This window comes from Pongo pygmaeus, chromosome 11 (assembly GCF_028885625.2).
Source record: "Pongo pygmaeus isolate AG05252 chromosome 11, NHGRI_mPonPyg2-v2.0_pri, whole genome shotgun sequence".
NCBI lineage: Eukaryota > Metazoa > Chordata > Mammalia > Primates > Hominidae > Pongo > Pongo pygmaeus.
Window position 1 is genome coordinate 82,912,821 of NC_072384.2, and position 17,796 is coordinate 82,930,616.

General features: G+C 36.8%; 1 protein-coding gene across 3 annotated transcripts in view; it reads left to right on the forward strand.

Annotated features, from left to right (window-relative positions):
* Window positions 1-16,519, forward strand: part of NUP35 (nucleoporin 35) — a 44,123-nt gene extending 27,604 nt beyond the window's left edge. For all 3 annotated transcript variants that reach the window (XM_054478992.2, XM_054478991.2, XM_054478993.2), the window contains 5 exons: window positions 6,407-6,548; window positions 12,271-12,340; window positions 13,118-13,246; window positions 14,326-14,490; window positions 15,893-16,519. In XM_054478992.2, coding sequence (XP_054334967.1) covers window positions 6,407-6,548; window positions 12,271-12,340; window positions 13,118-13,246; window positions 14,326-14,490; window positions 15,893-15,970 — 584 coding nt within the window. In that variant the 3' untranslated portion in view covers window positions 15,971-16,519. The remainder of the gene's footprint in view (window positions 1-6,406; window positions 6,549-12,270; window positions 12,341-13,117; window positions 13,247-14,325; window positions 14,491-15,892) is intronic.
* The last annotated feature ends 1,277 nt before the right edge of the window (window positions 16,520-17,796 follow it).

Sequence of the window (17,796 nt, forward strand, 5' to 3'; positions counted from 1 at the left end):
TTTGTTAATGGAATGTCTTTGTAGTAACTAAAATTAGTTAAGAGTATCTTTTGTATAAATATATGCTTCCACTTACTAAAGCAATAGTTGGTAACTTAGTTGATAAGTAGATTCTTAAAAATATAACAGCACTTGTCAAAGTGGGATGTTTCATTTTAAATCAGACTTATTTTAGAAATATATTGAACAGGTTGAGTATCCCTTATCAGAACTGCTTAGGACCAGAAGAGTTTCAGATTTTGGAATATTTGTATTATACCTATCAGTTGAGCATTGAAAATCTGAAATTTCCTTTGAGTGTTATGCTGGTGCTCCAAAAGTTACAGGTTTTGGAACATTTTGGATTTTGTATTTACAGATTTGGGATGCTCAGCCTATACCTATTAAATGCTTCTGTGGTGATGAGGGAAGTAAATTGTTAAATGTATTATAGGATGATGTACTTTAGTATTCCTCCACATGTACCCCGTACATTTGTACAAATAAAAAGCTATCCAGTATAGTTGAAGATTACCTGAAAGAGAATTTTAAAAAGTTTAATAAATATTACTTAGTTATTACATCTATAATGAACCTTAACGCAAGACTTAGGTGTTACTCCAAAAATAAAATGGGACAATAGACAAGAACTTTAAAAAGTTAACTGTTGTTAGTAATACATGACTTCAATTACAGCACAAATATTAATTTATAAAGTCAAGTCTAAAAGACTTCTAGGAATGATGTCCGTGTCTTGCCTCCAAATGATATCAAAACAAAACTACAGCCTGGACAGGATCAAAAGAGTTGTCAAGTAAAAACTACAGTGCAATAATATCATTCTAACTGAAGAGAAAAAATATAATCACTTAAGAATTTCAAAAATCTGCTGGGCACGGTAGCTCACGCTTGTAATTGCAGCACTTTGGGAGGCCAAGGCAGGCGGATCACCTGAGGTCAGGAGTTTGAGACCAGCCTGGCCAACCTGGTGAAACCTCGTCTCTATTAAAAATACAAAAATTAACTGGATGTGGTGGCACACACCTGTAATCCCAACTACTCCAGAAGCTGAGACAGGAGAAACGCTTGAACCCAGGAGGCGGAGGTTGCAGTGGGCTAAGATTGCGCCACTGCACTCCAGCCTGGGGAACAGAGTGAGACTCCGTCTCAAAAAAAAAAGTATTTCAAAAATCTTACTTCTTTAAGGTTGCTAAACAATTTGAGTTCCTAGACTCCTTTGAATTCAAATTTAGAAACTAGAACTAATGTAATTTAACCTATTAATGTAAACTTTCCTTTAGGAAAAATATTTTTCAGATCACCTCACATCTATTAAGCTTATTAAAGAATATATTTTATCCAGAACACTATTCTAGACCTTACTAGACAACAAGATGTTCACATAGTAGTGCTATTTTGAGTTCTACAAATCTCCAAACCGCTTTCTGTTGAGGCTGAACTAATTTGCACTCCCACCAACAGCATATAAGGGTTCCCTCTGCAGCCTCATCAACATTCTTACATTCTTATTTTTTGACTTTTTTTTTTGAGTTGGAGTCTCACCGTCATCCAGGCTGGAGTGAAGTGGCACGATCTTGGCTCGCTGCAACCTCTGCTGCCCGGGTTTGAGCGATCTCTTGTCTCAGCTCCCGAGTAGCTGGGACTACAGGCACCCGCCACCATGCCCGGCTAGTTTTTGTATTTTTAGTAGAGATGGGGTTTCGCCATGTTGTCCAGGCTTGTCTCTAACTCCTGACCTCAGGCGATCCAAACGCCTCGGCCTCCCAAAGTGCTAGGATTTCAGATGTGAGCCACTGCTCTTGGCCTATTTTTTGACTTTTTAATAGTAGCCATTTTGATTGGTGTGAGATGGTATCACATTGTGGTTTTGAATTGCAGTCTCTCTGATTAGTGACATTGAACATTTTTTCATGTTTGTCAGTCACCTGCATGTCTTCTTTTGAGAAGTGCCCGTTCATGTCATTTGCCCACTTTTTAATGTTTTTTTTTTTCTTGTTAATTTAAGTTCCTTACAGATTCCTTTGTTGGATGCATACTTTGCACGTTTTCTCCTATTCTGTAGGTTGTCGATTTATTCTTTTGATAGTTTCTTTTGTGTGCAGGAAGTCATTAGTTTAATTAGGTCCAACTTGTCAATCTTTGTTTTTGTTGTATTTGCTTTTGCAATATTAGTCATAAGGTCTTTGCCTAGGCCAGTGTCCAGAAGAGGTTTTTCAAGGGTTTCTTTTAGAATTTTTGTAGTTTGAGGTCTTACATTTAAGTCTTTAATTCATCTTGAGTTAATTTTTTTATATGGTGAGAGGCAGGCTGCATATGGCTAGCTGGTTTTCCTTGCACCATCTATTGAATGAGGCATCCTTTATCCATCCTCTATTTTTGCCAGCTTTGTCGAAGATCCATTGTTTGTAGGTGTGTGACTTTGTTTCTGCGTTCTCCATTCTGTTTCATTGGTCTGTGTGCCTATTTTTGTACCAGTACCATACTGTTTTGGTTACTGTAATCCCATAGTTTGAAGTCAGGTAATATGATGCTGCTGGCTTTGTTCTTTTTGCTTAGGATTGCTTTGGCTATTTGGGCTCTTCTTGCTTCCCTGTGAATTTTAGAATAGTTTTTTATAATTCTGTGAAAAAGGATGTTGGTTATTTGATAGGAATTGTGTTGAATTCCTTTGGGCAATATGGTCATTTTAATGATACTGATTCTTCTAATCTATGAGCATGGAATGTTTTTCCATTTGTGTCATCTGTGATTTCTTTCATCAGTGCTTTGTAGTTCTCCTTGTAGAGATTTTTCACCTCCTGGGTTAGATGTATTCCTAGGTATTTTAATTTTTTTTTTTTTTTTTTTTGGTATGTGGCTATTGTAAATGGGATTACATTTTTGATTTGGTTCTCAGCTTGAATGTTATTGGTGTACAGAAATGCTACTGATTTTTGTGAATACTTTTTTAAGCACTCGCTTATGAGTGAGCATATGTGATGTTTGTCTTTCTGTGCCTGGGTTGTTTCACTTAAGATACTGACTTCCAGTTCCATCCATGTTGCTGCAAAATTGATTCCTTTCCTTTTAATGGCTAATAATATTACGTTGTATATATACACCACATTTTCTTTATTCATTCAACCATTGTTGAGCCCTTAGTTGATTCCATATCTTTGCTATTGTGAATAGTGCTATGATAAACTTATGAGTCCAGCTATCTTTTGGTATATTATTTCTTTTTGTTTGGTTAGAAACCCAGTAAGAGAGATTGTTGGATTGAATGGTAGTTCTGTTTTTAGTTCTTTGAGAAATCTCCATATGGCTTTCTATAGAGGTTGTACTAATTTACGTTGTCACCAACAGTGTATGAGTTCTCTTTTCTCTGCATCCTCGCCAGCATCTGTTTGTTTTTTTGTTTAACAATAACCATTCTGACTAGGGTAAGATGATGATGTAGTTTTGAATTGCATTTCTCTGATGATTAGTGATGTTGAGCATTTTTTTTATATACCTCTTAGCCATTTGTATGTCTTTTGAAAAATGTCTATTCATGTTCTTTGCCCATTTCTTTAATAGGTTATTTTTATCAAATCTATCTTTATATATATTTTGAGATGGGGTCTTACTCTGTCATTTAGGTTGGAGTGCAGTGGCACGATCTTGGCTCACTGTAACCTTCACCTCCCAGGCTCAAGTGATCCTTCCATCTCAGCCGCTCAAATAGCTGGGACCACAGGCGCACACCACTACGCCCAGCTAATTTTTTGTATTTTTAGTAGAGAGAGGGTTTCGCCATGTTGCCCAGGCTGGTCTCGAGCTACTAACTTGGGATTACAGTCATAAGCGCTGGGATTACAATCATAAGCCACAGTGCAAAGCCCAAGCTTTTTTATCACAGTAGCTTTCCCCCCCACCTTCTGTAGATAATCTTTTTTGTTTCTTAAGAACATCCTTGGAGAAATCCATGTGACTGTAAACACTTTGGAATGAGTTAGGATGGTTTTCAACTCATTTGGGAATTAAGGATAAATGACAAGTCAGGAGATACATACAATAGTTAGAATATGTTAAGTAGCCTCTAGAAAATCAATAAAAATGGAGCATGACTCATGCGCATTGACCTGTAGAACAGTGGTTTTCAAACGTCTTAGTTTTGTAGTTTTTACCTTGTTTATACTCTTAAAAATTAAAGAGCTCTTGTTTATATAGATTATAGCTATCAATATTTACTGCATTCAAAATTAAAACAAAATTTAAAATTTAAGTATTAACTCATTTAAAAATAAAGCTATTTCATATAAACATAACCTTTTTTGAAGTGAACAGTAACAACTATTTTCTAAAGAAAAAAAATTTGCAGGAAGAGTGACATTGTTTTTGTTTTAAAAATCTTTTTAGTGTCTGCCTTAATAAAATACCTCTGAATTCTCATGAATCTGCTTCTCTGTTCAACCTGAGTCCGTTGAATCACATGAAGTTGCCTCTGGAAAACTCCATTGTACACTCATAAGAGTCTGAGAAAAAGGCAAATGAAACTTCATGTTTTTGTGAAAATAATTTTGAGTTGGCTGATCTCATGAGAGAGTCTTGGGGGAGCCAAGGATCTCCAGACCACACTTGTCGTACTGCCACAGGAAATAAACATGTTAACTAGATTACTGCCTCAGAGCTCATGCTTTGGATTCCGATTGCCTGGATTGGAATTCCAACTAACCTTCTGGATGTTATTTAATATTATCCTGTTTCCTAACTTGTTAAATGGACTAATTGGACCTTTTGTAGGATTGTTAGAATTAAATAAAATTACACTCGTAAAGTGTAATAATCACTTAATAAAATGCTACCTTTTTTTTTTTTTTTTTGAGACAGAGTCTCTCTGTCACCCAGGCTGTAATGCAGTGGTGCTATCTCAGCTCACTGCAACCTCCGCCTCCCGGGTTCAAGCGATTCAACTGCCTCAGCCTTGAGAGGAGCTGGGATTACAGGCATGTGCCACCACACCTGGCTAATTTTCGTGTTTTTAGTAGAGATGGGGTTTCGCCATGTTGGCCAAGCCGGTCACAAACTCTTGACGTCATGATCCGCTCGCCTTGGCTTCCCAAAGTGTTGGGATGACAGGCGTGAGCCACTGGCCTGGTCCTTAAAATGCTACCTTTTAATATCAAAGTTTTAGTCCTGTTATGTCACGCTTAGAATTTTCTGTTGGTTTTCTACCTCACTTAGAGCTTTAGCTTTTACAGTGGTTTTGTAAGGTTTTTCTTCATGATCCGGCATATTGCTGCCTCTCTGCTCTCATCTCCTTGTTCTCATCTCACATCCCCCTCACTGTGCAAACAGTGGCCTTCTTGCGTTCATCTAAGACCAGTCATGTCTTTCCTCATGGCCTTTGTTTTGTTATTTTCTCCACAAAATGTTCACTTCTTCAAATATTGTTTTGCTTCCCTTGTCCTTCAGGTTTTTGCTTTAACGCACCTCAGTGAAATCCTTTTTCATTTAACCCACCCACACAAATTGGCCCTGTCTCCCTTCTCTGCTTTATTTTTTTTTCTCTATAGGATTTTTAGTTTTGTAGCACATTAAATATTTACTTATTTGCCTCTCTTTCTCTAGAATGTAGGCTCCAATAGGGATGGATTTTTTGTTTTTATTTGTCTAATGTGTTTACTGCTATACCTTCAATACCTAGGTTGATGCTTAGTGCATATTTAAGTGCTGAAAAAATATGTTTTGAATGAGTAAATCATTATTGCTACTGTGAAGATGAAAGGGAAATAGTCTCTGCTTCTCACAAATGTATAGCCTTAATTGGACAGTGCTTCTGAGATAAAATGAACTTTGTAAAGTGTTTAGCATGGCATGTTGGACACACAGAAGTACTCAATTGGTGGCTGTTACTGAAGAATAAGAAATAAAAGGATAAGACATTTTAGATAGAAATGACCTGAATAAAAGAAAATTGCATTCACATTTTAAGGGGTAGGGTAGATATTGTTTAGTGCATACTGGAAAAGTAAGGTTGCAACTGTATAGCTGAAGCCGAGGCATTCGGATTTTGTTCTGTGGGTAATACATTTTTACATGTTCTTAAGGCAGAGGTGCTGTGATGAAAGTGGTAGGTTTGGAAGACAAAACCAACAGAAGTCTTTGAGGTTGCCTGGGATATCCTTCTGGTGTTGGCTTAACCAGACATGCTTAATAAAACATTTAGATAATTTATCATACATAATAAAACATTTGCAAAATTATAAACTATGCCCAATTATTACTTCCTCTAATTGTATGGTAGCGACCACAGTTGTATGTTTTGAACTATTTATATAATTGCCAACTTCATTAGACTTTATCATTTAAAACTAAGATTTTTGATTTAGAATCAATCAAGGTGTTTATACTGGCAACTAACTTGCTAAATATACTAATATAGGGCAAAGTATGTTTAGTCCAGCAAGTATCGGTCAGCCACGAAAGACGACATTATCTCCTGCCCAGTTGGATCCTTTTTATACTCAAGGAGATTCTTTGACTTCAGAAGATCACCTCGATGACTCTTGGGTGACTGTATTTGGGTAAGGTTTTCAGATCATTTGCTTTTTAAAAAGCCCACCCTATGAATATAATCAAACATACAGTAAAATGGAAAGAAGTGCATAGCAGACACCCATCTTACTACCACCTAGGTTCTATGGTTAACAGTTTGCTACATTTGCTTTATCATTATCCATCTATCCATTCTTTTTGTTGGTGCAGTTCATAATAAGTTGTAGACATGAATACATATTACCGTGACACTTGAGCATGCATGTATGTCATTAACTAGAGGTTGATACTTGTTTGTAGTTTTTTAAATCATTTGTCTGTTTATTTCTTCCCAAATTATTTTCTCTTAAGCATATTTTCTAGATGGAACACAGTTGTCCCTTTAGACTTAGGGAACTCCTTCCCCTTTTTCTAGTGACTAGTTCTCTACATCTAGTGGAATTCACCAGTTTTGAACTAAGAGAATGAACATTTACAAACACACACACACACACAATGTCACAGGGTTGATACTTTCTAGTCACAAAACATTGAATATTAATAGAAACAGAGTATGACAGTCCTTGTTACATTTTTGAATAGATTTTTAGGTCTAAAAAATACTTTAAAATGCCTTTTTTTTAAAAAAAAAAATTTTTTATTTCCATAGGTTTTTGGGGAACAGGTGGTATTTGGTTACATGAGTAAGTTCTTTACATGATTTGTGAGACTTTGGGGCACCTATCTCCCGAGCAGTATACACTGAACCCAATTTGTAGTCTTTTATCCATCACCCCTTTCCCACCGTTTCCCCCTGAGGCCCCAAAGTCCATTGCATCATTCTTATGCCTTTGCATCGTCATAGCTGAGCTCCCACTTATGAGTGAGAACATACGATGTTTGGTTTTTCATTCCTAAGTTACTTCACTTAGAATAAATGAGTTACTTCACTTAGAATAATAGTCTGCAGTCCCATCCAGGTTGCCACAAATGCCATTAATTAATTCCTTTTTACGGCTGAGTATTCCATTTTGTATGTATATATATCTATCACAGTAAAACTCCTTAGAGATCATATTGTATAATGTTTTATTTTACAGGTGAGGAAACTGAGGTGTAGGCAGATTAAGTGATTTATTCAGCAGTTCACATCTAGTTATTATTAGCAAAGCTCTAGCAAAAACTTAGGTCTTTTGATATTCAAGCTGATATTTACACTCTACAAAAATATAAAGTTTGTTTCTGAAAGTATGATTGCCATACTGTATTAGTCCGTGTTCATGCTGATAAAGACATTATCCGAGACTGGAAAGAAAAAGAGGTTTAATTGGACTTAGGGTTCCATGGCTGGAGAGGCCTCAGAATCATGGTGGGAGGTGAAAGACACTTCTAACATGGCAGTGTCAAGAGAAAATGAGGAAGAAGCAAAAGCGGAAGCCCCTGATAAACCCGTCAGATCTCGTGAGACTTATTCACTATCATGAGAATAGCACAGGAAAGACTGGCCCCCATGAATCAATTACCTCTCCCTGGGTTCCTCCCACAACACATGGGAATTCTGGGAGATGTAATTTGAGTTGAGATGTGGGTGGAGACACAGCCAAACCATTTCATTTGGCCCCTCTAAATTGCATGTCCTCACATTTCAAAACCAATCATGGTTTCCCAACACACCCCCCAAAGTCTTATTTCAGCATTAACCCAAAAGTCCACAGTCCCAAGTCTCATCTGAGTTAAGGCAAGTCCCTTCCACCTATGAGCCTCTAAAATCAAAAGCAAGATAGTTATTTCCTGGATATAGTGGGGTTATAGGAATTGGGTAAATATAGCCATTCCAAATGGGAGAAATTGGCCAAAACAGAGGGGTTATAGGCCCCATGCAAGTTCAAAATCCAGAGGGGCAGTCAAATTTTAAAGCTCCAAAATGATCTCCTTTGACTTCCTGGTCTCACATCCAGGTCACACTGATGCAAGAGGTGGGTTCCCATGTTCTTGGCCAGCTCCGCCCCTGTGGCTTTGCAGGGTACAGCCTCCCTCCTGGCTGCTTTCCCATGCTGGCATTGAGTGTGTGGGTTTTCCAGGCACAGAGTGCAAGCTGTCAGTGGATCTACCGTTCTGGGGTCTGGAGGATGGTGGCCCTCTTCTCACAGCCCCACTAGGCAGTGCCCCAGTAGGGACCCTGTGTGGGAGCTTTGACCCCACAGTTCCCTTCCGCACTGCCCTAGCAGAGGTTCTCCATGAGGGCCCCACTCCTGCAGCACAATTTTGCCTGGGCATCCAGGTATTTCCATACATCTTCTGAAATCTAGGTGAAGGTTCCCAAACCTCAGTTCTTGACTTCTGTGTACCCACAGGCTCAATACCATGTGGAAGCTGCCAAGGCTTGGGGCTTCCACTCTGAAGCCACAGCCTAGGCTCTACATTTGCCCCTTTCAGCCACGGCTGGAGGGGCTGGGACACAGGGCACCAAGTCCCTAGGCTGCAGACAGCACGGGGACCCTGGGCCCGGACCACAAAACCGCTTTTTCCTCCTGGGCCTCCGGGCCTGTGATGGGATTGCCTATCTTGAAGGGCTCTGACATGCCCTAAGAGACATTTTCCCCATGTTCTTGGGCATTAACATTAGGCTCCTTTCTAGTTGTGCAAATTCCTGCAGCTGGCTTGAATTTCTCCTCAGAAAATGAGTTTTGCTTTTCTACTGCATTGTCAGGCTGCAAATTTTCTGAACTTTTATGCTGTGTTTCCCCTTTAAAATGGAAGGCTTTTAATAGCACCCAAGTCACCTTTTCAATGCTTTGCTGCTTAGAAATTTCTTCCGCCAGATACCTTAAATCATCTCTCTCAAGTTCAAAGTTCCACAAATCTCTAGGGTGGGGCAAAATGCCACCAGTCTCTTTGCTAAAACATAACGAGTCACCTTTTCTCCAGTCGCCAACAAGTTCCTCATCTCCATTTGGGACCACCTCAGCTTGGACCTTATTGTTCATATCACTATCAGCATTTTTGTCAAAGCCATTCAACAAGTCTCTAGGAGGTTCCAAACTTCCCACATTTTCCTGTCTTCTTCTGAGCTTTCCAAACTGTTCAAACGTCTGCCTATTACCCAGTTCCAATGTCGCTTCCACATTTTTGGCTATCTTTTCAGCAATGCCCCACTCTACTGGTACCAATTACTGTATTAGTCCATTTTCTTGCTGCTGATAAAGACATACCTGAGACAGGGAAGAAAAAGGTTTAATTGGACTTACAGTTCCACATGGCTGGGGAGGCCTCAGAATCATGGCGGGAGGCAAAAGGTACTTACATAGTGATGTCAAGAGAAAATGAGGAAGCAAAATCGGAAGCCCCTGATAAACCCGTCAGATCCTGTGAGACTTATTCACTATCATGAGAATAGCATGGGAAAGACCAGCCACCATGATTCAATTACCTCCCTCAGGTCCCTCTCACAACACATGGGAATTCTGGGAGATACAATTCAAGTTGAGATTTGGTTGGAGACACAGCCGAACTGTATCACATGCTGATACTGGAATGTATCTATTATATATTTTTTGGGATTAAAAAATATATAAAAAGGTGCACAGTAAATGTTTAGTGGATTTTATGTATTCAATTTATTTAAAATTAAAAATTCAAAAGGTATGTAAGAATGTACAATGAAGTTTTCCCTTTTGCTTTTGTCCCAAGCTAGTTTTCCTCCTCTTTAAGGCAATGATTGCCACCTGTTTTTTGTGTATGTTTCCAGAGAGATTTTATGTGTTATTGATTTCTATTTAGGTAAAAAGCAGGGTCATTGCATTCTGTTGTTCTCTAGAAAGTCCATACTCAGTCCTATATCCATAGCAATTGGGCTGGCGTGTTTTTTTCTTCTCCTTTTACATTTACATTTTTATATTCGCTCATAAAATGACTTTTTTTTTTTTTTTGAGATAATCTCTCTGTTATCTAGGCTGGAGTGCAATGGCATGATTATATTTTACTGCAGCCTCCAGTTCCCGGCCTCAAGCAATCCTGCCTCAGTCTCATGAGTAGTTGGGATAACAGGCATGAGCCAGTTTGGCTGCATGTTTTTGAAAATAGGTACCCACTCTTAAATCTGTTTTTCAGGCTCAGTAGTAGTGGTTTAACTTTTAAGATTTCCAGTAATTAGATAAATTACTTGAAGCACTCCTAATATTTTTTCGTATTTCAGACATTAAGTTTCCCAGCTATTTATTTTTTTACTTTCATGTTTTAATAACCCTCTATAACTTTAATTTCAGAATTGAAGCATTCTCCTTTAAGGGATAAAAGTATTTTATTTTGATCATTTATGGGGAAGTACCTCTAAAAGATGCATTATATATGTTCTTTCTTTGGTAGTTTAACTTTTTCCTATTGACTTAGGGTTATGAAATATCTATCATTCATTGTTTTGGGTGATTCTGCTATAGAGTACTAGAATGTAAGTTTCTACTCAAAGTGGTCCAAGAGTTTTAGAATTATGTTTTATTTCTTAAGTACTACCCTCACTTGCAGACATTCTTTCTTCTTTTCATTTTTATCTCTGCCCTGTAGGCGCCCAGCCTATTTGTTGTTTTTCTTTGTGGTTAGAAATTTCATGTCCAGATTTTATACAAATGAATTTTCAGTTCTGATTGCAGTGAATATTTTACTCATATAGATTTTATTTAATTAATTAATTTATTTTGAGATGAGGTCTCACTCTGTCACCCGGCTGGAGTGCAGTGGCACGATCTCGGCTCATTGCAACCTTTCCTTCCCAGGTTCAAGCGATTCTTCTGCCTCAGCTGCCTGAGTAGCTGGGACTACAGGCGCCCGTCACCATGCCCAGCTGATTTTTTGTATTTTTAGTAGAGGCGGCGTTTCACCAGGTTGGCCAGGCTGGTCTTGAACTCCTGACCTCAAGTGATCCACCCACCTCGGCCTCCCAAAGTGCTGGTATTACAGGTGTGAGCCATCGCACCCAGCCTCACATAGATTTTTAATGTGTTTGGTTTCTGATTTATTTTTGAGACTCGGATTTGTTTTTTTCTTTAGGGTTCTAATTCAGTCTTCAGATAACGGAAGTTAGGTAGCCATTTCTATGCTATTGGTAGTGGTTATTGTTTTCAAATTGAAAACAGCTTTATTGTTAAGACTGTAAAAGAATAATATGTCATTGTAAAATATCCAAACCATACAGAACTTTATAAAGAAGAAAGTAAAAATTACTTAGAATTTTCTCATGCAGAGATATGGCTGATCAAATTTTGGTAACCGTCCTTTTAAGTGATTCTATACCATACATATTGATGCTGAATTTTCTCTTTGTTATGAGACTAGATTTCAGAATTTTTAAGTGATGCTCAATGTATAATGATTCATTTATAATTTAAAATTCTTTATCTTTTCATAACCATAGTATACCTAAATATATTACATATTAACGTAAACATATTGAAATAAATTATATATAGAACTGCAACTTCATGATTTTTTTCTAAGACCTGGATAATGGCAATGAGAGTAGCATTTTTAGAGATTTCAGAGGTAGAATCTGAGGATGGAAAAGAATGGCAGAATAAGACTAACTTTAAGGTATTTGCTTTTGAGTGACTGGTCATTGACAGAATTAGCCCATATTGGGGAAAACAGGATGATCAGCGCTCTCCTGTTAACGTTGTAGACAGTTGGGGGGCATTTATCTTGAAACATTATCTTGTAGTAATTTGCATTCACATTGATAGTAGAAGCTGACTGTTTTCTTTGGACAACTCTTTTTTTCAGGTTTCCTCAAGCATCTGCTTCCTACATATTACTACAATTTGCACAGTATGGAAATATCTTAAAACATGTGGTAAGGTTTAATTTTTTTCAGTTCAGAATTTTGACTAAAGAGGGATAAGTTGTGAATTGAGAGAAACTTTGCTTCTGAATTTTGTGGGTTTTTTTTAAACTTAATTTTTTTTTTTTTAAGTTTTGATATAATACATCCTTTGAAGTCTGGAAGGCTGGAAGTTGCATAGTTTTTGATAAAAAGAGATATAGTGAGAAGATATGGAGAAGTTAGAGTTTGAAAATCCACCTCCTCTCACCTCCTTTCTTAAATAGTTTACAGTCTTAAAAAAGATAGATTATACCAAGTGTTATATTACTGTTTTCCAATTTGAGCTTCTTTTATTGGGGATAAAAGAAGTAGGAGGCAGTTCCTGAGCTTTTAGAGTTTTTAGAGCTTTATAACTCTAAAATTTAAAAAATTATCTTACCTTGTGCTACAAGTTATAAGTAACAAATCCTTTTTTGTTGCTAGAGATTGACTTAACTCCTATACAAAATCAAATTGAGTAGTTTTAAATAATTTTATGGCAAGTGTTGCTTTGATCTCTTTACAATAAACATTATATTTTGAGAAGTATTTTACTTTCAGAGAATATGTACATGTTGATTGTAGAGAATTGAGAGATTGTTGAAGCTGTTTTAAATACGATTTTTGTTGAACTTTACAGCTTTTTACAAGGCATCAAATACGGAATGGAAGTAAATTTATCTTCACATGTTCCTATTTTCTAGTAGATTTCATCAGATGTAGATTTTATATATTTTCTATTTTAAGAGACAGTTTTATTCTTTGCAGATGTCTAATACAGGAAATTGGATGCATATTCGTTATCAATCTAAACTGCAGGCTCGGAAAGCCTTAAGCAAAGATGGGAGGATTTTTGGAGAATCCATCATGATTGGTGTAAAACCATGTATTGACAAAGTAAGTTATTGGTGATGTAAGCAAAGTAGCTTAATCTATATGAAGAGCACAAGACCAAGGATTGAAATTGGGTGGTTGTGTCACTTGGTTTCACTGTGTCTGTTTTTTTTAGTTTGTAAAATGTGATGATATTTATAGTACTCTTTGTGGTAAGCCAAAGGTATTTAATCACGGAGTTTAGAATTTAGAGGTAATCTGTCCTCACAGCTCTTCATTTTTCAGATAAAGAAACTGAGAGGGCTTAAGTAACTTGTCCAGAGTTGTTAAAGGTGAGGCCTAGATTTTAGGTCTCTTGACTACTAATCCATTCTCTTTCTTGTGCAAAGCGATACCAGATTCTTTAAAGTACTTAAATGGAATGGTACTATTTCAGAATGAATTAGTTCACATTAATGTTAACTGATAGTTAACTTTTAAATGCCAAAGGTTTTTGTTTCAAAATATTTGTTTCAAACTATTTTAAAATTATTCTGTATATACTCATTAAATAGTACAGAGTACAATTTAAACTGTTCTTTGTGGCTTGTCAAATCATTGTGAACATTCTTTAAGTATATGTGAACTTGTACTACATTCCAGGCATTGTGCTTGGTGCTAGTATACACACATTAATGAACAAAGCAAGATGTGGTTCCTATTCTTAAAATCTGTTATATCAGTGTAGTTATATAGTTATAATACTGTGCTGTAACAAATGTTTGCAGAGGCCAGAAGAATATTTGGGGTAACTAAGTGCTAAATAGCTTTGGAGTTTGATTCTTTCCAATCCAGGTTTCCCTAAGAATTTTTTTTTGTCCTTGCTGATTTTTCATAGTGTTTTAGGAAATTCTTATTTTTGTGGTCTATAGTTGCATTGAGATTGTTTGAGGTCACTGAAGTGAGATTTCTGGCTGAGCATTCAATCTCAAATGCTACCTAAGAAGCAAATATTTTCTCAAGCCTAAAATTATTTGGAAGTTTAATTAGAGCAAATAAAGTATTTCATCTTTATCTTTTAATTAAATTTTCTAAGTAGGATGTAATACTGGATGATAGGTATTATGTTTATAAACAAAGGAGTTATTTCTTTGTTTCTCCAGAGTGTTATGGAAAGCAGTGACAGATGTGCTTTATCATCTCCATCTTTAGCCTTTACACCACCAATCAAAACTCTAGGTACACCAACACAACCTGGAAGTACTCCTAGGATTTCTACCATGAGACCTCTTGCTACAGCATACAAAGCCTCTACTAGTGATTATCAGGTATTTTAAGGATTGGATAAAAAAAGATGTACTTTAATGGCTGAGTGCACAGCATGCTTAACTTTTTCATTGTATTGATTTGTATGCCATTAAATGTTTCCTGAGGAGGCTATTACCTTGATGAAACCTTTACGCTTTAAAATTTTTCTACTTTAAAGTTAGCATGTTGGCCAATTGGAAAGTTATCATGAATTAAAAAAATATTTATTTGCCATTCCTTTAAATTTTTTGAGAGTTGTTTTAGCTTTTTCTAATTTATATTTGCATACATACGAAATGTATCCTGTGTGCATCTTTGACATGAGGGCACATTAAAACTCTATTAAATTGATGACTAAATTGATGGTATCCAAAGTACAGAACCTTAGGTTGGAGTAGCTTTGGTTATTTAAATGAAGACATTGACCAACCTCCAGACAGAAAAAAATTTCTCACTTCAAAAAAGCTTAAAGAAGTTAATTATGTTCTTTGAAGAATGGTAGAAGTATTATGACCTCATTCAGTATATTATTGTCTCCTACTGATTAGCCAAGTGTTCGAACTTAACCAGCTGCAGAAACAGGTCCTGAAACACAGAGTACATGAAACGCTTGTGCTTTAGTAGGGCAGATAGTGGTAGTTCTGTTTTTTGACTTCCTCTGAAATTTGGAGATTATTCTAGAACTGTTTTTTTCTTTAGTTTCTATTACTGTAATTTTAAATTTCCCATTTTGTGCAGCTTTTGTGTTATTCAATTTTTCTTTCTTTTGTTTTGAGACGGAATCTCACTCTGTTGCCTAGGCTGGAGTACAGTGGCGCTATCCCAGCTCACTGCAACTTCTGCCTCCTGGGTTCAGGTGATTCTCCTGCCTCAGCCTCCTGAGTAGATTACAGGCACGTGCCACCACGCCCAGCTAATTTTTTGTATTTTTAGTAGAGATGGGGCCATGTTGGCCAGGGTGGTCTTGAACTTTTGACCTCAAGTGATCTGCCCACCTTGGCCTCCCAAAGTGCTGAGATTACAGACATGAGCCACTGCGCCCAGCTATTCAATTTTCTAATTTAAGAAACAGATGTTATTTGCTTTGCCAAAGGAATAAAATTTTGGCATTCTTAAAAGCATAAGGATATTCTAAGTCCATATTTTAATTTTAAAAATATACAATTCAGGCCGGGCGCAGGGGCTCACGCCTGTAATCCCAGCACTTTGGCAGGCCGAGGTGGGCAGATCATGAGGTCAGGAGATCGAGACCATCCTGGCTAACACGGTGAAACCCCCGTCTCTACTAAAAATACAGAAATATACAATTTAGTGCTATAAATGCATTTTGGTGTTTCTCTTTTAAATGAGCAATTCTAGAATTGACTATGACACTGAAGTAACAATAACCTAACAGTTTTTTTTGTGTGTGTTTTTTAATAGGTTATTTCTGACAGACAAACGCCAAAAAAAGATGAAAGTCTTGTATCCAAAGCAATGGAGTACATGTTTGGCTGGTAGTAGAAGACCAAGGAGGAGGTTGCTACACGAAAACAGAGTTAGCAGAGTGCTGCGGTTTCCTTCGGTTAGTTATATAACCGTTCCTGCAGTATTGGACAGCTATCTCATACTTCTTTTAGAAAGAAGCCTTTTTCATTAAGGATACAGCCTATTTGTAGCTCGCACTTTAAAAGATGCTTGAGATACATTTTAAAGAAAACTAAAAATCCCTGTAAATAGGATTTTGTGCTTTCTGTAACAGTGCATGCTTCAGCACAGAAAACTCAGCATTGATTATTGTAAATTAAATAACTGAAATTGTGGTGAGATGTCATAGTCTTCATGAGAACGTGGGGGTGAATTTCATGAAGGGGAACTATAGTTATTTCTACCGACACAAATATTATAATTAGCAATTTGAATTATGGTCTTTTAATTTAGATAGTATTTAATATTTTAATTATCCTTGTTTGTATATGTCCTGTCACAGAGTGTCCTCTTGGTGTATTCTAAAACGAGCATTCTTTTAAAAAACCTAAGGTTTCTTGATAATAAACATTGTCAACGATATGTGTATTAGTCTGTTTGCATTGCTATAAAGGAGTACCTGAGGCTGGATAATTTATTAAAAATAAAAGAGGTTTATTTGGCTCAGGGTTTAATTGGCTTGTAGCTGTACAAGAAGCATGATGCTTTACTCGTGGAGGAAAGTGAAGAAGAGTGAGCATATCACATGGTGAAAGAGAGGAAGAGAGCAGGAAGAAGGAGGTTCTAGACTCTTTTTAATAACCAGGTCTCACATGAACTCATTACTGCAGGGAGGACACCAAGCCATTCATGAGGGATCTGCCCCCATGATCTAAACATCTCCCACTAGTCCCCACTTCCAACATCGGGGATCATATTTCAACATGAGATTTGGAGGGGACAGATATCCAAATGATATCAATGTGTATTGAACATTTTTTGAAAGGGTGATTTATTATAAAAAGCTTTTAAGTATTCATTGAAAGAGAAAATATGTATGAACCACTATATACCAGCTTTAATTACCATTAAATTTTGCCATACTTGTTTCTTTTCTTCCCCTTTTATTTTGTTTAAAGCACATCCCAGATAAGATGTCATTTTACTGTAAATACTTGAGGATATATCAAAAAAGAATATTTCTACATGGAATTACAATGTCAGTATCCCACTGAACATAATATCTTTTTTTTTTTTTTTTTTGAGACAGAGTCTTGCTCTGTCACCCAGACTGGAGTGCAGTGGTGCAATCTTGGCTCACTGCAGCCTCTACTTCCTGGGCTCAAGTGATTCTTGTGCCTCAGCTTCCCAATTAGCTGGACTACAGGCGTGTGCCACCATGCCTGGCTAATTTTTGTATTGTTAGTAGAGACGGGGTTTCACCATGTTGGCCAGGTTGATATTGAACTCTTGAACTCAAGTGATTCACCCACCACGGCCTCCTAAAGAGCTGGGAAGTATTACTAAGTAATACTAAGGAATGTACTGGCATGAATGAAGATTCATTTATAAAGTATATTTTCATCTGAAAACTTTTACATTGAAGTCTTTTTCTTCCAATTTAGGATTATATTTTATATCCTATTTCATAATGTGCAGAACTCAATTATTCAATGTAGAACTGGCTACTAAATTCCATTTTAAAAGTCGTGCATTTGTATTAATACACATTTTATTAAAAGGGTTGTTTATTGGAGGGGTTGTTTTATTTATTTGCATAGGCGTTCATGGACTGTGAAGTTTGCTTTTGGGCTAAAAATACTTGTTTGCTATATTTTGTTTTGTTACTTCTCCCGGTATCATATCTTACCCATCTTTGT